Source organism: Blennius ocellaris (assembly GCF_963422515.1).
Source record: "Blennius ocellaris genome assembly, chromosome: 9".
NCBI classification, from domain to species: domain Eukaryota; kingdom Metazoa; phylum Chordata; class Actinopteri; order Blenniiformes; family Blenniidae; genus Blennius; species Blennius ocellaris.
Genome location: NC_137658.1, coordinates 12003109 through 12024433, shown reverse-complemented (window position 1 = coordinate 12024433; position 21325 = coordinate 12003109). Strand labels below are relative to the sequence as shown.

Here is a 21325-nt window from a genome sequence, read left to right as displayed (position 1 = left end):
CACAGTTGTGTAAAAGTGCTAATGAACAGAACAGCCACATACTGAATTGAGTGTGGTTCATTTGAAAGTCCCTTTATAATAATTCTCCCTACAAGCATCATCCAAAATACCAAATAATGACAATTACCGCCCCTCTGCTGCTTTCTCTCTGGAAAATTTAGCAGACTGTGAAATGTATTCAAACTGCCTTGCACATTTTCCCTCAATCTACATTTTATCAAAGACAAAATAATAAACATACAGGAAAAAAATAAAAGGTAGATCAGACTCAACTGCAAAGGATGAGGATATTAAACTTACATAATTCGTACTGAGCCGGCTTGCTGTTAAAGAGGCTTATAAGAGTCACTTCAGAGGAAACCATAAAGTTCAGGGTTTCCTGATCTGTTGAGCTAAAGTTTTTGTGCCTGAGAATAGCATTTATTTCTGCATTAATAGGCAGAAGCTAATGTTGTTTTCAAATAACCCATTCACCTCCATTGTAATGAGTTGACGGCAAATACCTTGGATGCAAACATATATATTCAAACCTGAACAAATAAGTACTAAATTACCAAAATAATTATTTACCAGTAATATGAGTTTGAGGTTGGGGTATTGTAAAATCAGCCATACTCACTGGTGACATGGAAGTGGATCAGCCTCTCATCTTTGCCCACTTTGTTTTCAGCGGAGCACTTGTACATGATGGAAACGCTGGCATTGCGAATCTGCAGCCTGCTCACTATCTGTGAGGTGCGAGACGGAGGATGGGATTTTAACTCAACGGGTGCAAACATGCATATTTTAAAAGGAAGAGCAGCAGTGTTGTCATGTAAGTCTTTGTTGAGTCGACACGAACCAGATTTTCTGCTGACAGGCTAACAAGAGGGAAAAATCACTCAGGTGTGTCTGAAAAAAAATAGGATGTTTGCATGTGTGAGCACATGTCTTAGTCTTCATGTGGTGATTTCCTCTTATGGTTGAGGCTTCCAAACACACGGGCGTGTGTGTGCAAAACATGTGCCCCCTTTGCGTGTGTGTGTGTGTTTATAACCAGCCCTTACAGGAAGTCTGCAGAGGAAGACTGTTCTAAATATTTCTACTGTGGAAATGGTTCTTGATTGACAAATTTTGTTATGGAGCTCAGAATTTGGGACACTTACGTAAAGCCACCGCAGTTCATGGATAAGTCCACTTACATAAATGCTTTCATTCTGGGTTACGTTCTAATCATATCCTGTCACTTTGTGCCGCAGCCACATAATCACATTACACATGAACGGTGGTAATAAAAGGTAGGTGTATTTGTAAAAAGACAGGAACACTACAAGCAGCGATGAACCTTTTTCCGCCCGTCCACCACTTCAACAGACGTTTCAATGGCTTCGATTTCATTCATGGCATTTTCCGGGTCAATGCTCTGCCAGTTTTGACAGTCCGCTATCTTGTCACTCCGGCCCTTCCTGTCTCGTCGGGCCCTGGAGAAAAGCACAGACACATGACGTTTCCCCTCATTGACATGTAGAGCAGACAGTGGGCAGCGGCGGAGAATTCAGATGCACATCAAACCGTGTCCTCAGACTTTATGAGGATTTGTTCCACATGCAGGATCATATTGCAGATCAATTTCCATCCCAAAGCTGAGGCAATTATATGAAGTGCCCTAGCAACTAATGGAAAAAAAAAAACCCCTATGATAACAGTTTTTATTATTCAGTGTGAACATCAGAGCTGTCAAATTAAATGTTATGTTGCATTTGTTGATAAACGGAAATATTCCACAAAAATCAAATGTAACTTTATTCGATACATATAACAAACATTGATAAGAACAATGTAGGGAAAAACCCAGTGCTCTTTAAAACTAATCTTTAGATAGCTATTCCCGGGTGAAAATTTAACAATTGTTTGTTTGGTTTCTTTGATCTGGTTTCATATATATAACACATATACTGGAAGCGACTTGATGACCCCAATATATCCATGGGTATGAATATGAGTGTATGTGTACGTCTCTTGGTTGGAATATGGTTGACTGGTGATCTCTTCATAATGTGACCAGGCTTCACCAACAGTCTGATTGGCCTGAGTGAACACTGATCCAACTGAAGTTGGATAAAGCATCATATAAAATCAATGGGTGAGTGTTGAATAATAATAATTTATCCTGTTATTGTTCCTCTTTCACGCTCATATCACATATGTTGTGTCTCGGTGTAAATTACATTCTTTTGCAGGACAGAACTTGGCTTGATCTCATAACTAAAATTTCCACAGCATCCACGATATCTAGAAAATTAAAAAATACCAGAAATCCCGGGAGCAAAGATTTGCACTCATCATGGTGGCTCACACAGGCTCACACAGTGACTACATAATGACATTTAGATAATTATAGAGTCATAAAATCAAAATAAATCCAGGTCCTAGTCATAGAATTGGCTATGGTGTGTATGTGAGGTGCATCGTCAAAGAACATTAAGGCAACATCACAGGCAGCCAATTAGTTATGTATTCTTAAAAATGACAGATCTGATTGATCACCACATCTGAATATCACTAATGAACACATTCCATTTTCTATGAGACATTTGTACAAAACCCAAACAACATTGCTATCCCAAACTAATTCTTAACCTGCTTAGGGATTTGTTTGGGGTTTTTTTTTTCCTGGCAGTGTCACACATTTCTTCCTTCAAACATTCCAGGCAAGCGATGTCTTAGTACACTCATCAATCCATGATTTAGTGACTCGGTGATTCTTTTCGCCTTTGAACACAGCCTGGCAGATGTATCCTCATGTTTAGCACATAAACCGGAAACCAGGTGGTAAAGGCAGCAGAGCAGATTATATGGTAGACTTGATTTACTCCAACAGGGATCAAAAAGAAAGCACACGGCACACACAGTGACGGCTCTCACTCTGGACACTTTCCCTTTGAACCTCTGCCCTCTGGGCCAGAGCTCCGCAACAATTAAAACAGAAACCAGCAGACTGAAAAAGAGTTGCAGCCGTAACAAGACTTTGCACTGAAGACTTCAGGTTTTTTAGTATTCTTGCTGCTGAGTGCATCGAGACTGTTCCAATATTTTCATATTTTTCTCAAATGTATATTTTTCATCTTGCTGTCTCAGTATTTTTTATTTTCTACTAGTGTCATTTTTGTTTTGTTTTGGGTTTTTTTTCAAGAGAATTCAATCTATCAGTTCAATTGAATCTGCTGTGGCTCAGGTGCTACAACATGTTGTCCCACAATCTGATGACAGAGGTTGGATCCTCAGCTATAATGTGTCCTTGAGCAAGACATATACTCCAGCGTCGCGTATGGGTCAATGGGACATTAACTACTTTGAGATGATTTAGCAACTAATATGTCAGGTTGTTTTAAAACAGCCTCTAGTGTGATGCTGTGCTTTTGGCCCAGTGAATATATAGACCCTGCCACGTTTTATGTGAATAGTAGTTCTTTTGTAAAAGTGTGAAAACTGCGTGCAGCAATCCTCGAACACACCAAAGAAAGGACTGAGACAGCTTTTAATGTTGTTCTTTGTAGTCTCACAAATGGTTCTTGTGCGGTTTGACTGAAGTCCAGTTGAAGTACGAAAGAAGCAGGGATGAAACAGCCTTAAGTTAAGAGGATCAAACAATGGATGTGAAATATTGTGCCCTTGCAAGTTTAACATGAGTGATATACATAAAGGAGGAATTCCCACTATTGCTTAGACTCATATATGCATTTTCTAGGTTGTTGGCTGGTTATTGAGTTCTTAGCTGGTAAAAAAATATAAAAAATAATTACACAATAAAAATAGAGCATGCATTGCGCTGAAGTTTAACCTTGCACAAATTATTGTTATGGATGCTATGCCATCTTCACAACAGCTCGTATCTGCAAGTTTGATTTACATCACTTTGTCAGTGGAGGAATTTGTCACTTTATTTCTACTTTGTTCCTGACAGGGGAGTCATTTGAAATGTGAACATTGCTTGGGATCCTTTAAAAAGTGGGTCATGAGCTTCTAACAGTCCAGTCTGATTGAAGTCTGAATGGCACACAGGCTAATGACCGGGAGATGGATCAAACACAGGACAGGTGGAGTCTCTGAACCACACGTTCCGCAGGACACTTTGTTGGTGAGGGTGGAATTCGTGTTGTTTTCAGACTCATTTATCCATCTTAGTCAGTTTGAAGTTGTTTGTAATCCGAACTGACAGTAGAGAGCAGGTGGAAAAGATCCAAAAGAGGTGGAGGCCTGTATTGGAGAGAAAAAGGAATGATGACCAGTGTGTAAATGAGAGAGGGGCAGGGGGGAAGATAGAGAAGATGGATGAGTTCAGGTACCTGAGGTCAACCATCTGGAGCAATGGACAGAGCGTGCAGGCAGTGTGGAGACAACTGGCTGTGCTGATGTGTCAGAGAAAATAACAGCAGGAGTGAAAGGAAAGATCTCACAGTAGTAAAACCTGATCTGATGAATGATTTAGAGTATGGAGTTCTCTCCCAAAGGGTGAAAGCTGAGCTGGAGGTGACCAAGATGCTGAGATATTTACTGGGGGTGAGAAGAATGAGCATGACCAAAAATGGACAAATCCCAGGGAGAAGAGTCAGATTGAAACGGTTTGAACGAGCGCCAAGGAGAGTTTGTGGAACTCTTGGAACACAAGATATTAGAAGTGGAGCTGCCAGGCAGGTAGAGAAGATTAAGATCTCAGAAATTATTCATAGATGCAGTGAAAGAGGAAAATGGCTGATATAACAACAGAAGGAGCTAGAGGAGGGAGTTCTCCACCAGTTAAAATGCCACAGAAATAATCCCACACAGCCCACACTCACATTTCACAGTGACGTTGTGGAGATTTTTGTGTGTCTCTGAGGATAAATCTGGTAGTTAGATATCAAATATGCCTGAATAAAATTAACTGGACAACAAGCATAAACATTGATTTAATCCAGCTAAGAGAAATAAAGTTATAAAGAAGCCATCCTTAAAGGCTTAAACCAAAAGGTTTGGGCATCTGAATACAATGTGGACCCTAAATACAGTGTCCATAGCTCTGCACTGAGTACACGCGGCCCACTTAGTTGTATTTTAGTGGTCTTTTACAATTTTCTTGGTTCTATCCCTTATCCCTTACCTTGCCCTGTCCACATATCAGTGTCTCACGCTGAAATCCAATTTCCCCCCTGTGGTGGTTGAGGGTATTACATCCGAGCTGTCGTAATTGCTGGGTGAGTCTATGTGAGAATGTGGCAAACAATGTAAAAGCACTCAGAGACAGGTTAAAAATCTGTATATACAATAAGTTGAATATATTCACCCTTTGTCATGCAAAAAAAAAAATACCATTCATCTGAAAAATATCACATTTGACAATTCACAGTGCAGAAGACATAATATGAGCTGCCCATCGTGTGCTATGAGTGAAGTCGGATGATTACATGTTTTGTCAGTGAATCGCCTGCATGCACAGGTTGCGTGTGCACTAATGCTGCATGCACACATAGAAAGATCGGAGCAGATATGTGGGAAAAAAATTACACCCTGGAGGAAGGTGTAGGATTTAAGTGAATATCAGACAGATATTCCGCTGAGGTGGCCAAAACACTGGAACTCAATATGGAGAAAAAAAGAGAATACGGCTACCTAGAAAGTCCATTATATCATGGTGTGTATCTCAGAGGAGATGGAAAATGGCAGAAAAAGCCTGCAGCGATAAATGCATGTGTGTGTCTCAGTGTGTGTGATTGTTTCTGTGTGTCTCTGTGTGTAAAATGTATTGCACCCTGATGTGCTCAAATGCACCTCAGTGGCCTATGTGCATTTATGAACGAGCGAGTGAGTCTGTGTGTGTGTTTTGTGTCCATGTTTGCTCATGACACCGCTGTGTGAGAACTGGACCATGGCAAAGCAGCAGTAGGCGAATTATTACCCCGTGGGGGAGGAAACCAGTCGGACACCAGGTTGCTCTTTGCCTTCGTCCACCCCCCCCCACCCAAGTCCTTTACTTCTCCTTTTTCTTTTTTTCCAACCATTTCTTTGCTCTTTTCATCAGCCTGCATTCCTCTTTCTTTACTACCTCTGTTTTTACCTTATCTCATCCCCTCTCGGGCCAGTGAATAATTTCACACGGACTTGTTATTTGGTCTAACATATCACTTCATGCACCGCATCCCACTCCGCTCGTCCTTCCAGACCCATTTGATCAAACCTTATCTTCTCCCGCACTGCATCACAAAAACGCCGGGTTTGAGTCTGAGCCTGTCGAGAACAGAAGAAGGTTTTCTTACGCTCGGCTCTGGGTGCTGCTGAGGACACAAAGGCCCCAGGCCCTCCACTGCCAGCTGACGTTGGGTGCAGGGAGACCGAAGGCAGTGCATGTGAGCGTCTGGCTGCTGCCGCTGGGGTAAGAACTGGACGGATCTGCCACCTCTTTCTCATGAATCTGCGGGGGAACTGCAGAAGAGGGCAGCTAAGCAATCAATTCACCCAAACAGCAAAAACATTTAGGGTCAAGGGGTGCCACAGACTGAATGTCCATTGGATACACTCTGTTAGTAATTGCTAACAGAAACAGAAAGACAAGCAGCCTCTCACTCCCATAGTTGGCATAGTTACAAAACATTTAATTTCTCATTTAGATGGCTAACTGTGGGAGGAAACTATGAGAAGATTGTTACGAGAACACAACATTATAAAACAGCGATGAAGGGAGGGGCACCGGGATAATCATGCAAGCTTCACTTCAGGAAAAGAAGTCATGATATGTGTGAGTTCTGTCTCAAATTCCCCTGAGCAGGAACACCAAGCGAAAACCACTATGACTTTACTTCATAAGGTTTGCTAAGTTTGGACACATTAGGAAACATTAAAGTTTGAGTTTTAACTTGCTGGTTGTCTGTTGTCCTACTTTGTTGAAGTCAAGTGAACTTTGTTTAACTTTTAATGAAACACAGCATTTTGATGTTGTTCAATTAAAATCATGTGTTGTGCCCTCCGATTGACTTCAAGTGAGGAAGGTAATAAAACTCAGCGTGTCAGAAAGAGTAGCAACTGGCGTTCTTTCAACAATTTAAAAAAAAAAAAAAATCCGACACATTTAAAAGGCTGGACTGAAAACAAACCGGGTATTATTTATTGACTCACTACTGCGAGCAAATACCACAAAGCTACTCCCACTGCTATGTTGACCATCAAGCCTACATTGTAAAGTTTGTTATCGGAGTGAGAAACTGTAGGCTTGTGTGGCAGGAATGTTAATCACAGTGCAGATTTCTTGCTGCACAGACCAGTACACACACACACACACACACACACACACACACACACACACACACACACACACACACACACACACACACACACACACACACACACACACACACACACACACACACACACACACACACACACACACACACACACACACACACACACACACACACACACACATACCATTGACCAAGAGCATCATGTTGAGCCTCCTCTCCAACATAGCCGCTCTGTTTTTCAGCACCACTGTGTACAACCCAGCATCCTCCTGACACACATCCTTGATCTCCAAAGCGTGATTGAGGTGCGTTCTCATCCTTTTCATCTTGGACTCCGGGCGTGGGTTTATCAGCTTTCCGTCTTTAAACCTGCACACACCACACACACACACACACAGGACATTCTGAACATCAGCCAATCGGTCAATATCTGCCCAGCCAGTTCTAATCATGCTTTTGCAAATTTCCCATTGTGTTTATTTAATGCGCCACAATCTGATCTTACCATTGCGTTTCGGGCACGGGGAAGGCAGAGACATTCACTTGTAATTTAAACGACTTCTGGCCAGCAGTTACCTCCAGCTCGGGCCCACTTCTGTAATCGAGGCTGATAAACAGCCTTTCTGGAATTAGAGGCATTCAGACACTCAGATAAAGCAGTTCATGTTTCAAAAGCTCCAAGCAGAATGATCAAACACATGCGCACACTGTCGGCATGAAAGGTCACAGAAAAGCTTCGTGAAAGTCTTCTCTGTCATCAATCGCAGATACTTTGCACTATATTGAAATCAATGTGAAAGATGTCATGAAGGCATTGAAATGGCAGCATTTTAAGGTCGTTGCAGAGAATAGCGCAAGGAGTGGCTTATAATTTTCTTCAGATAATTTAAAATATATTTGGTGCAGTGACTTAATTGGAACCAGAGACACTTTCTGTATATTTGACTGATCTCTGGTGGTGTACCTCTTTAAAAGCAAGACTAGAAAATAACTCATCTACTGTCCTATGTATACATTTATTAATGTAATATGAAAAAGGCTTGATATGATTGGTAGTTGATTTTGGCTCAGGTTAAGTTGATGGTAATGAAAACACAAACTGAAACTAATTTTGTTTTGTCGGCTGCTGACTTTGGGACTTCAAATCGTAGTAGAGACATGCTGCCTTTTTGGCGAAGTTAGTGTACGATAAAAATAAATATAATCCCGTACACAGTGTACTATATATGCATTTGAGGTTGGAGAGTGGTTTTACAGCAGTGGTCCTGTACTTCCTCCACTTGCAAAATCTATTGATGCAAATTTCTACATGAATTTAATGTCAGTAATGAGCCGTTTAAAAAAAAGATGTGGGGGAAAAAAATGCCTGTTTGGCGGTTTTTTGAGGCTGATTTTTATTTTATTTTTAAATAATCATTTGCTGAGCTTATTCTAATGTTATTTATGCATCTTACACAAAGCAAAGAAGCTGCCAAACTGGAAACACTTCAATTACAGCCCAAAGTGGATGAACTGCTTATTAGCTGAAAGCATGTGGCGATAATAAACCCACACCACTCATTTAGAAATTATTGGCAATATAGCTCACCAATGGGAAACTCAATCATTTCCTCTTCTAAACAATACTATGTTTGTAAGGAAAATGCATTTGTGGGATGAGCAGTAGCACAATGGGCTACTCTTTTGGAAGAATTGCCAGATTTTGCCTGCTATTGTCAAACAGTTTGTTTTACTGCATATGGCAGTTCCACTATATTTGTCCATCACTTTCGAGCTGCACTGTCAGGTTTTTAATGGCTCACCTTACTTAAATTTCTCAATAGTCATTAGGATGCTGTGACGGGCAGGAACACACAGTAGCGTCTGGAGGTGAAACCATTCACACTCGCCTTACTTCCTTGTTTGTTTTACAGACAGCCACACCCCAACCATTTCATGTCCACACCACACGTTTGATTTATTCATTTGATTTATCATCTATTTTTTCGAGTCCAACACTGTTTAAATGGAGTGCACACATTTTCACATTGAAAGACCGTTATTCATCATTACCACATTTCAGCCGTACTAATTATGTTCTATTTTCAGTTACTGTGTTGGTGGGAGGTGTCATATTGCAGTGGCAAAACCGGGGCAACAGATCGGAGACTCTTTTATGCCGATGCACAAGCAATCAGCCCTACCATCTGTTGCCATGGCAGGGGAGTTTTTTGAGTTTCAGTAGTTTTCTCCATCATTTGTTTTGTATGGTGTAATTAATGTTTCACCCTTGTGTATTAGTTGGTTTTACCCAGCCACTATATTTACTCATGGCTCATTCTGTTAGGTCAGTTAACACCTCAGCTTGTTAGTTATTTTGAGGTTTGTTTTGTTGACCTCTTTTATCATCAGAAACTTGAGTTTGTACCTTCTTGTGTTTTTTAGGTAAATAAAACCCCTGCTTTAAATGTGAGCGTACTCATCGCTCTTCTATGTGAGTTCTCTCTATTTTTATACAACCCAACTCCCTTTCATTTCCTATTTTCAGCACAAATCTTGATTTAAAAATTGTAAACATAATATTACACAATGACAAGTTTGTAAAGCAATCAAATAAAGTAGATTACAGTTTGGCAGTCCAGAAAGTTTGGGTTAATCCCTTTGTCAACTCTCAGAGAATAAACTGAGGTAGAAGATGAGGTCTCAGCATCGAACTGACAGAATGAACTGAGAGGGAGGAGGGCAGAATGTGGACACAAGTACAGTAACTTATAACACACTTGTGGTTCAATCATTTTGTCACCTAAAGATCATATGTGTCGGGCAGCCTGTAATTATATTTATGCTTAATGAGGCTTCAATTGTGCTCGACTGATCAAAAAACATTGTATTTATGGTTGTTAAAAGGGCAGTCAGACATTGTGGTGAAAATAGGGATAATAATTACACCAGCAAAAATGTTAGTAAAATTGATATTGTATGAAATAAGGTGCAAACCGGTAAGTGCATGTGTTTTTATTGGTATTAATGATTGTTTATAAAGAGTTTTGTGAACAATTTCGGATGAAATATTGTGGCAGTGTGTTACTGCCAGCAGCCACGAATGTCCTGATGCTATAGTAGATTATTTTATAGAAAATGAATTGCCTGTCATCAATCTTTCGCGCAGCTTTGGTGATGACATATTCATTACATTTTGATGTGCTGAGTAGAACTCTTGAGACGTACCAGAGTCACAACAACGGCGATATGCACATATAATCCAAAACCACTTGAGCACGACGCGTGCAGAGTCGATCATTAATGCTGATCACCTTCTGTTTGGTATACGGTACTTCATCCTACTCCTCTCGCTACCGCTCCCTCCACTTTACAGGCACACAATGTGCAGTTCGCTGTGACCTGACTCAATGACAGACGAGCAGCCGGCCTACACCTTAGCTTCGCTCCCAGGCAAACAGGCCGGAGGTGTTCGTCGATGACACTGAGACGCTGAACTTTTCAGGTAATTTCGGGTTCCGTGAAGTGGGCCAGGGGTCGGATCATGTCTAATTTGATGAAAATGTCAGGCGACATCTGCCGCCAACCTGCTCACTCACATTCACTTACATCTCCCTGAGGACTTTGCAAGTGCAGAGGCATTGAGCTGGTTGAAGAGCGAAAGTCGGTGGTACTATGAAGCCTTAGTTGCACCTTTAAAGTTAAAGGATCACTTTACTGTGTGTCGGTAAGGCTAAGTGTCATTCAGTGCCATACACACCAGTGGACAGATTACTCCTTCTGGGACCAACTTGTGACAAAACACAGTTAGCTGCTTCAACTACAGTGTATTGATAGCTGGAGAGATGAAGAGAATAGTAAGACTGCAATAACTGGTGGTGATAAAATTTTATTTTAGACAAGCAAGATGTAGAGTAAATTTTTTTGCACCGCTTTTCTGGCCGAGGATGCTGAGATACTGGATCGAGGCCCAGGATTTGACACAAGCTGTATCAAGCTACTCGTGGGAGTTTTAGGGGAATTGATCTATTGAAGAAAAACCAAAGCACCGTAGTGTGTTGTGAAAAGTAGCTCACCATGAACTATGACCTGAGTTTGTTGGGTGAGTGTTGTGTCTGTGGTGGTGACATTGCAGACGTATGGTCCGGTGTCTGTGACATTGACACTGTGGATGGTCAGGATGCTGACGGCCTCTGTGGCGTGAGACAGGGCTTCACGATACGGCTTGGTGTCCACCCAGCTGTTTGTCTGGTGAGGACAAACAAGTTTTTAGTATCATCCTATCGTAATTTCGATGGTGAAATGAACCCTAGATTTTCCCGTCTGTGGAAATTACCTGCTTGCCGGGGTATGTCCACTGAATGTCGACCCCAGCGTCAAACTCCACCAGCGCGGTGCAGTTCAGGGTGAGGGCCTCTCCCACTATCAGCTCTACCGGGTCCTCAGGAAACAGCTTGACATCATAAACCTGACTTCCTACCCAGTGAAAAAATAAAGGGGGGCGGGAGAAGGAGACAGTCAGGAAAGGTCAGTGTAACTTCGTCAGTGGATTTTCCTTCCGCGCATAACCAGAGGAAACGACTTTTCTCTGGATGAGTGAAGCCATCCTACTACAGAGGAGCTGTCTGTCACAACATCACAGTGTTTCCGATCGTGTGTCAACCACTGAGGGAAATGAATGTGGATGAAAGTAGCCTGCAGTTAAGCTTCAATTAAAGATAAGGCGGAAAAGGCAAGAAAGCTTTGGACAGCAGTGTGTGTACCTGATATTTAAGCCGCCGCTGTCTGCAATCGCTGGGAATGACAGCGTGTAAAAGAAAACAAAAACGTTGACTGGTGATGGCTGTGCAGCAGACTGTGAGCGCCTGATTGTTTAAACACCCCATTATTGTTCAGAGAGAAGACCTGCACTGAGTTTTCTTCCTGACTGATGCTGTCATTACTTTTGGCCACCAGCAGTGGATATGACTTTTATTTTAGTCCCTGAAAAGACTCTCACCCTGACCTCACACAACACAGCAAAACCTCAGCATAAAGCCTCACCTTGTCATCTTACTGATCCCAAAAAGGCAATTATGCCGCCCTTCTCTTTTTTTCTTTTAATCCTGTTGAATCACTGACTTACATTCAGCACTAAAAGGGTATTGCTTTTGAGGAAATGGTATAATTCAATGAAAGTCTCTAAGTCATATGCATTAGGACATAATTAACTCACTCACTTCGCACTGAATTATAGCGACAAGGCAGTCAGTGTTGCTCCACCTGCTGATTTCCTCTTTCTCCTTCAAGCCAAGACAGCCTCATAATTAATTCAAATAATGTTTCAAGTCAGAAGTGGGATTTTTCTTTTGTAGCTGCTGAAGTCCAGGTTTGTGTGAGTCTTCCTATTTTCTTGCTGTTACTGTAAGCCGCAATCGAGACACAAATTTCTACATTTAGAGACAAAGTAAAATCCCTGCTATCTGCATATTACTGCAAAATGTGTCAATGATGGGACAGAATTTATCAACAGATGCTTTTTCTTTGCTATTTGCAGTCAAAGACAGTAACCTTAATAATGTTTGAATAGGCTTTTATTACATGTCAGCACTCAGTGGAGAGGTCAAAATGTCAAGTTATAATGGGTTACTTTGTTTGTTGTTGTTTTGTTTGTTTGGGGGTTGTTGTTTTTTTTCCAATTATGTGCTATAGAAATATCAGCAGGTGGCATCCTGGCCATGGCCTGACTGCAGGAATCCTCAGTAATTGAGGCTGGGGAGTTTCTGTGTTTCTATCTTTAATTTGTGCCTTTATGTTGGGTTTTCTTTTTGTTTTGTTTAAAGGAACTCCAGCTTCCTACAACAATCTTTGGATTGCAGTGAGTATAGGTTTTGTCTCCCTCACTGTGTTTGCACCGTCCAGAATGTACTTTGCCCTTTGTCAACTGGAAAGCTTCATCCACCTGTGACTATAACTTTGATAAGGCAGATAAGGAAGATGCTCAGAAGGACTGTTGAATGGATCGATGAGCGGGTAAATGGATGAAGATTAGCCAAGATATCGATGAAGACCATTGTACAGAAAATAAAATGTTGTTGCCATCAATATGCACAAGAAACCTCCAAATTTCTGGGATTGCAGTCAGTGGTTAACATTCCACATCCAAGATTACAATCAAGCCATATATCACATAGACTGTGGTGTATTTTACCAGTAGTGTGAATCAGGTAGTTGGTAGAGTGGTACTGTTTCCCTTCCAGTGTGGCCGAACAAGACAACCCAATCAGCATCGGCATGCTCTCAATGATTCGTCTGGGAATGGACCAGCCGCGCTTGTTATCCCACATCAAGCCACTCTCCTCCAGAGGCGTGGGATACTGAGATGACACAGAAATAATTACAGACACTGCAATCTATTAAGGCAGAGCTTGACAGCTTCAAGTGGAGTAATCTGAGTAGTCTGAGAAATTGTGGTGGGCACGAACCGCGTGAAGGGTGACGTTCAGATCGGGCACGGTGACCAAACATGGCACGATGATGTGCGTAGAGAAGCGCGTGATGAAAATAGTCCCCAGGTCATTTCCGTTGCCAGCGCTCCTGAGGAAGGGCTTCTCTGGGTCTGAAAGAGGGGCACGACAGAAAGCTGTTAGAGGATAACCGTGAAACCATTTGGGGTAATGACAGCTATTACTGAGAAAACTTCATGAGCAGACAGGCCGATCTCTCACCGACTGATAATGACCCCTGAGAACCCACCTTATGTGGAGTTTATCATGATTAGCAACAGTTCAGTGTGTCCCCACCTCGCAAATGGCATTAAGAACTGCTATTACGCTGTCAGCTAAAAGAAGGACAGCAGAGGGGTTTAATCCTCTAAATAGTGTTAGATCTCAACCTCAAGCTGTCTCTCCTGTGTTTTATCCTCAATACCTTCATGTGTCTCTTTTTTCTCTCTCAGCCTGACTCACAGCCCCTGATATGTGGGGCTGTAAGAGACATCACAGCAATCGTGGCCAGTTTACATTTCAGCCGTTATCAGCACAAAACCTCATATCCTCGCAGCATGAGCGCACACTATGAGTAAAAATTCTTATCTCCCTTGGTTTTCCTTTCAGTACCAGCAACTTCTGAAAAGCAGCCAAATTAGTTTGATGACTCCCCCCCCCCCCCCCCCCCCCTTAGCAATAACCATTTTTTATTTTCATACTTTTTCTTTAGTGTTCAATGCTATCACTTCCAGCTGCTGCGAGGCTAAACAAAGGCACTTCCCGAGAGGTGTGTATTTCTGCCCTGCGGTGGGATAAATACACACAAGCAACCGAAATAATACACAAGTCAACACAGTTTAAGTTCATCTCAATATATCACTGCAGGCATTCAGCCACAGTGGGTTTTGGAAGTGAAGATTTCACACCCAAGGCAAGAGAAGTTTGCAAAGCATGAGGGATACGAATCTGGGTTTATGTATGAGAATGTAGGTGAAAAGGTGAATTGGAGTTGTTGTGCATATTACATGTGCAAGTTTATCGCTGAGCAGGCCTGTAGCTCTCGTGCATTAATGCTTTCTGCTCATACTGTAGACACCACCGGCTAAAAAACACTCGGGATAATTGAACCCACATGCAATCCCATGTAAAGCTACTCCACGCTGGGTCAAATTTATGGTCGCGACTTCATCTGCTTCAGATCAACTCACTGGTTAGATCTGTGGAAACTGTTTTGGCACCCTGTCAGGAGGAATAAACACACGCTTCACATGAGTGAACTGGTCAGCAGGATTCCTTTACATGACAGGCATCAGACTCTTCTTTCCACATGACTCCCAAAGTGCGTGGAGTATGGGAAAAAAAGGGCAAGGCATTGGGGATATCACTCAGAAACAAACATGCACACATACATGTAAAACCATGCCTGTAAACATATGTAAACATGAAGGTTGTGTTTCCAGGTTAACAGGTCCAAATACCACTGCCGACGTGTTACCACTGTGTTTCCCTGAGAATGGCCTTGACCCCAGGCTCCCAGGTACTGCACTGCGACAGCCCACTGTCTCGAGTATGTGTCCCGACTATTAAATATGCATAGGAAGGGTTACATGCAGAAAAATGATTTCCCTAATCACATAAATTAGACATGCCTTCCACAGTGTGCCTTCCAATACCCTTTAACTCCTGTGTTCACTTTCCTCACACCGATCACCTGCATGCCCTACCCAACAGCACACATTCAATATATGGTGGTGAGTGTAAATAGTAGCTATCATACTAAAACGTCTAGTAAAGCAACATTATATTAAGTCATGATCACTAAATCCTTTTTAATTTTTCTTAACAAAATGATGTAAAGGAAATTCCTTTCAAAGCTGTCTGAAGATATGATCCATGCTATGATATCATTACCAGGCAAAACTGACTTCTTCTCATTTACTTTGTATTCTGGACTGTTTGAGGAAACTTTGAAACTTGTTAATTTAACAGAATTTCACAGACTTGGTCCCAATTACTGTTTTATATTTGATGTTTTGGAACACCAAATAAAACAGCTGTCTCTTTTGGGAGGACGTCCCAATCCAGGTTTTTTTAATATCTTATTTTTTTTGTTAAATAATTAAGACAAGACATTGTGTTTACCTTTGCATTGCACTGTGTGTTGTAGGTTTTCTGGCTGGCTCCAGACTCCATCAGATAAGTAGATGGCTCCCGCTTTCTTGGTATCATGTTGCATTCACTATAATTTACTCTTTAAGTTGTGAGTCTCTTACATATTATGTTTTGCTCTTACAATGAGTACGTTTGATTTTGCCAATTAAAAATAACATCCAGGTTATTAAAAAAAAATCCTTTAACAAACAGATGTCATCTCAGATTTTTTTTATCAGACCTAATGTTCTTAGAAAGGAACAATTGCTGCCATATTGCAATACAAAAAAAAACATTTCCTTCCTTTAATTAGAAAAACAAGGGAAGATAATTCCTATCTTTATAAAAAGCTTTGCATCTCTAATTTCCTAAACCTTAATTCTGTCTGTATGTGAGGTGTCACTGAGATGACCTCAATACAACTTTCAGTTTTAATAACGCAGCTGCCACTTTGATTATGAAAGTAATATTCACACAGGAGAGCTGATTTAGTGGGATGACAGGCCAAAGAAAACAAAAATACAGATCTGAAGGCACACTGAAACAAGTCAACCAATGCAAGTAGATGAAAACTGCTGTTTTAAAAAACAGTTTGACACCAAACTTAACTCGCAAACATGCGGGCTCACTGCTACGTAAGGTTATTTTCAAAGAGATGGTGGAAAATTCTATGTTAAGTCCAAATAGAAAACGTTGTTTTTATATCTGCTGTGCCCAACGCAATTACCCTTTAAAATAAATTAGAAAAAAAATGCGGAGTCACTCCTTTATAATGACTATATTAAGTCGAGTCAGAGCGGTGAAAAAGTCATTTGAATATTTTCAATTTTCCATCAGGATAGTTCATGACAGCAGCTGTGTTTGTGAGTGTGTCTATGCGTGTGAGGGAACGTCACTACCTTTGACAAAGGCATAAACGCTGACGGCAGTGGTGCCGTCAATGATGGCCTTGACGTCTTTGTAGTAGCAGCGATAGAAACCCGTGTCTTTGCCCTGCGCTCCGTGCAGGACCAGCCTCTTGCAGTACTGCCTCTCGGGCCGCCCCGCACACTCGCTGATCAAGGCCGTCTGCTGGCCGGGTTCTTTGGTGCTGGCCAGCTGGGTCTCCCGGTCTGTTAGGTCCTGTCCTACCAGGGTCTGGTCAGGCCAGGACCAGGCCAGGGTGCGCTGCCCCCTGAGCAGAAACCAGTCAAAGAGAAAAGATCTGGCATCATTACCAGGTACGTATACGACACATGCATACAAATGTACAGTGCGTGTGTGTGTGTGTGTGTGTGTGTGTGTGTGTGTGTGTGTGTGTGTGTGTGTGTGTGTGTGTGTGTGTGTGTGTGTGTGTGTGTGTGTGTGTGTGTGTGTGTGTGTGTGTGTGTGTGTGTGTGTGTGTGTGTGTGTGCCTGCGTGCGTGTCACACTACAAATTCCCTCAGTACTGCGACTACACCCCTGTTTGCTTTGTAAATTTAATTCAGTTATGTTAACCTGAGGGCATTATGAATGAGATTAAGGTGAACCATAATGACTGTTTGAGAACTGATATGTTTGCTTTCATCACTGACCTCCACCAAATACAAATGCCCACGTCTGCAGAGAGCGCGTGCAGAGCTGAAATGTGATGACTGGAAATGACAGAAAATGACAGAGCACAGTGGGAATGAGCTGCAGGTTGTTTCCCGGCCCTGTTAATAACGCCTGTCTACCTGGGTCCTCTGCAGTAATCTGTCGAAAACTTTAAACAAATTAAAATGGGTCTGACTGATTGATTCTCAGCCATGCAGCAATGCAAGGTTTTAGACAAATAACTACTTAAGACCTGCACCGACAGTCCAAAAGTATCACCGGCTTTCCAAAGACAGCATTTCTTCCATTTGACCACAGAAACCAAATGGTTAATGGAATGACAGCTTGGCAGCGTACAATGCAGCTGAGATTTCATAAGGATAAAAGATGTTTATTATGAGCAAATTCATATCTTGCACAGGCTCAATTAAATCAGAGCTCACTGAGCTTTCGAACAAAGAATCTTACTTGGGGAGTTGGCCTCTTCTGGGTATGGTTTGGAATATGTTGGATCCTAAACAACAGCTTTTTGTAATTTGAACTCATCATCTAATCTGAACATGTCTCGAAACTTGTAATTTGTGGGTTTGGGAGTAAAACTGAGGTACAATGAAAGAAGGCGAAAATGTTCAGTCGTCACAATGCATCAATGCAGGAAGAATTTCTTTTGTATTGAATATCAATGGATTTCAATGAGTTAAATAAGCTTTAGTCCAAAGCTAGATATGAATATCACAATTTAAAACATTGAAAAAGGCTTCATGTTGATTGCTGGTAACATCAATATATGATCATGTGAAAAGTCTGCTATTCAAACCAAAATTTGTACTTCGGTTGTGCCAAACACTGAGTTTGTGGTCATGCAATGAGTTGCAAACTGCATGCAATATTTCACAATGAGTGTCACTGCTGAAAAAATACGCATAAAGAAAATGTGATTCCTTAGCACCGAAAATGAACTCAAGTAGTTTTCATTCTATTATAATTACTGGCTCATTATCAGCATTAGTAATCTAATAAAAGAATAAGCACAACATCAGATGCAAGTAGATTGTATTTGAAAATTTGATTTACTTTTATTTAGAAATGAATGTACTCTTTGCATAATTCCAGCCCTTTTTAGACGCGCAATAAAGAACAAATTGTGATGCAGAAAGAGATTTAGAGTTGGTTTCTTTTCAACTTGTTTCCATTCTGGGAGCGTTCCTGAGTGGCTTCATGATCACGCATCTTAGTTTTATGGTAAAACACTGTTGATCACTCAATCAAAAAGGGGGGAAATGACAGAAAACTCAATCAATTCCAGCCCTTCGACCTTGTCCACCACAAGAAAAAAACAAATTGCTCCACTTTGAGAGATCTCTATCTCTTTAAACATGTTCTCTGTGTCCTTAACTGAGACAACGCATCCTCAGGACATCTATTCACACCCTTATCTAATATCAGCCTATTTTCAGTATGCCATAGCTTTATACACGAATATGTTCCCTGAAGGTCGGCTTGGTAGATTTGGGATAGCAAGTCCTCTGTGTAGTACTCCTCTCTCTCAGTTCTCTAAGATATACTTTATATCTGAACTCCATCTGTAATAAAGTCTCCGCATCATCGTTGAGTCCAGTGAATTCCCCTGAGCTCCTCTCCAGAATTCCTTTAGCACACTTTGTATTCTGATACCACACTCCAGAAGCAGCACAAACTTCAGCAGTAATTTGTGGTCCGTCTGTGAGATTGGACCACACGGGCAAGCATCCTCTCCCCACGGAGCACCATCGAACCTTAGCCACCCATCATTCCTTTTGCTGCTTCACTGCTTCTCCTGGGCCACCTTTGATGGATACTGACCACTGTGGACTAGGAACACCCCACAGGAGCTGCAGTTTTGGAGATTGTTGTCTGGATTATTGCATTGTTCTGCTTCGAACACATCTACAAGAACAAACTTTGAGTTCCTGTGCAGCTTAATATGCCCCACCTACTGACAAGTGTCCTCATAAAGGCATAATCAGTCATAATGGCATGGCTGATCGGTGTACCTGTAAGTTGTGCAAGGGTATGATGTCACCATCACTTACTGTCATGTGCGTACAAGATGTAGGACACTGCATTTTGGAAGGTTATGTGTGTTTTCTCTAGTATATTTTCATTCATTGGAAGATTAAACAGTGTGCCATGCACACACACACACGCACGCACGCACGCACGCACGCACGCACGCACACACACACACGCACGCACGCACACACACATACCTGCATGTAACAGTGAGTGTTGCATGAACTGGAATCACGAGTTCGCCTTTGGTGTTGTCTATGACAGGTGGAGTCATAGAAAAGCCGATCACCAGACCTGAAGGGGGAGAACAAAACCAGCATCTGTGTTAGGCTCAGGTTACACAGGTCCATCCAGACCAACTCTGGGTTGTTGTTTTTTGTTTTTTTTATTGTTGTTGTTTTTTCCCAAAGCTTCTTGTAGGCTGTCAAATCCACAAACCGCACCAGGAATCTGAAATTGGACACGTTGCTTATTACATTTACAAGCTGTAAGGCAATATGCAGCAAAAGCCTCGGCCCCCGGATGCTGAAAAACACCCATCTCGAGGAATCATGACCCACTCATGAAGTAGTGTTGCTCTGTGCTCCCTGCTTCCTTTATTTTTTTTTTGTTCCTGAATAAGCTCCAAAGACCATTTGCCCTTGATTCATTACTAATGCATTCACCTCACCATGCATTCTTAATACAGCCAGTCTTGAATGTCATTACCATCCCAAAGTCCCCTCAGGGTGCTATTAGCTCTTAGCCTGACTCCACACCGACAGTCTATCATATATAAAAGTGTCACCATGACTTACTGTATGTGGCACCTGCATATCATTAGAAAACAAAACACACACACAGTGGTAGCAAAGACTGACAAGGTAGTCGAGAGGCTTTTTTTTGCATTTGAGACACAAATGGTCATTCTGTAGACGGAGTTTTCTTGAAAACGACGGTGGTATGTGAGCACTGAATTCATACGCTGTAGATTGGAATAATTCCAACTCCGATTATTCAAGGACAAATGGGCCAGCATCTTAAACAGCTGCGAGAATACATTATAATAATTCTATGTATCAGCTCAATATAATTCATTTCATAGACAAAGAGGAGAGCGTGGGGTCAAAACTGAATACGAGAAGAAAAACATACAAATTTTTTTCCATAAATGACTCACGCATCCTCAAATGGGTGTGACCCGACCAGCCGACTGGGTGGCGAGCAGGAAGAAAACAACGAGTTGTTTCATAAGAGCCGTGACCTGCTGCCAATCAAAACCCCAAGCTTTGGACAGCTGCTAATCTTGTACACAAACCCCATCCCAACAACACGCTCTGCTGCTCCCTGAGCACAGTGCAGCAAAGGTTTTCTGATGTAAATATTATGATAATCTTGTTTGCAGTGAAGGTTGAACCCCGCAGAAAGAGATTGATCAGAAAAGGCTCCCTCTCAGACTGCAAAGAGTTAAAAACATCAAAGATACACTTGACTTTCAAAGGTCAGGAAGAAATAAAAAACTTTTACTCAAAGCTGTTCACCCAAGATTTTCTTTTGAAGAAATGTATATTGCGTCATAATGTAGCTAATGAATGAATGCAGCGATCTTGACTGATTTCACCCCTTACAGGGTAACGCCTTTGCATTTGCAATATTTTAAATTGAGCGAGATATGTGTTGCTGGCTGTGTCGATAACTCTTCTCCATTTGTGGCACTGCAAAGGTTATTCATTGTTTCACTGTGCCATATGAATGTATGCATTACTATAACCTATAGGCACCACTTGAGGAGTCTCACAATGTATTATGAAAAAGAAAACAATGTTCCTTTATCACACAGGGACATTCATTTCTTATTCATTCAGAACAGAAGAAAGAAAGGAAAAAA

The 21325-nt window shown here is 41.6% G+C and overlaps 1 protein-coding gene across 1 annotated transcript in view; it reads right to left on the bottom strand.

The window, feature by feature from the left end:
* Positions 1 to 21325, bottom strand: part of flt4 (fms related receptor tyrosine kinase 4) — a 54700-nt gene that overhangs the window by 13541 nt on the left and 19834 nt on the right. Inside the window, exons 2-12 of the mRNA XM_080502740.1 lie at positions 19656 to 19752; positions 16750 to 17024; positions 13697 to 13830; positions 13423 to 13588; positions 11569 to 11708; positions 11309 to 11480; positions 7759 to 7876; positions 7438 to 7622; positions 6273 to 6438; positions 1325 to 1460; positions 620 to 728 (exon numbers count right to left, since the gene is read on the bottom strand). Of these exons, the coding sequence (XP_080358866.1) occupies positions 620 to 728; positions 1325 to 1460; positions 6273 to 6438; positions 7438 to 7622; positions 7759 to 7876; positions 11309 to 11480; positions 11569 to 11708; positions 13423 to 13588; positions 13697 to 13830; positions 16750 to 17024; positions 19656 to 19752 (1698 nt within the window). The remainder of the gene's footprint in view (positions 1 to 619; positions 729 to 1324; positions 1461 to 6272; positions 6439 to 7437; positions 7623 to 7758; positions 7877 to 11308; positions 11481 to 11568; positions 11709 to 13422; positions 13589 to 13696; positions 13831 to 16749; positions 17025 to 19655; positions 19753 to 21325) is intronic.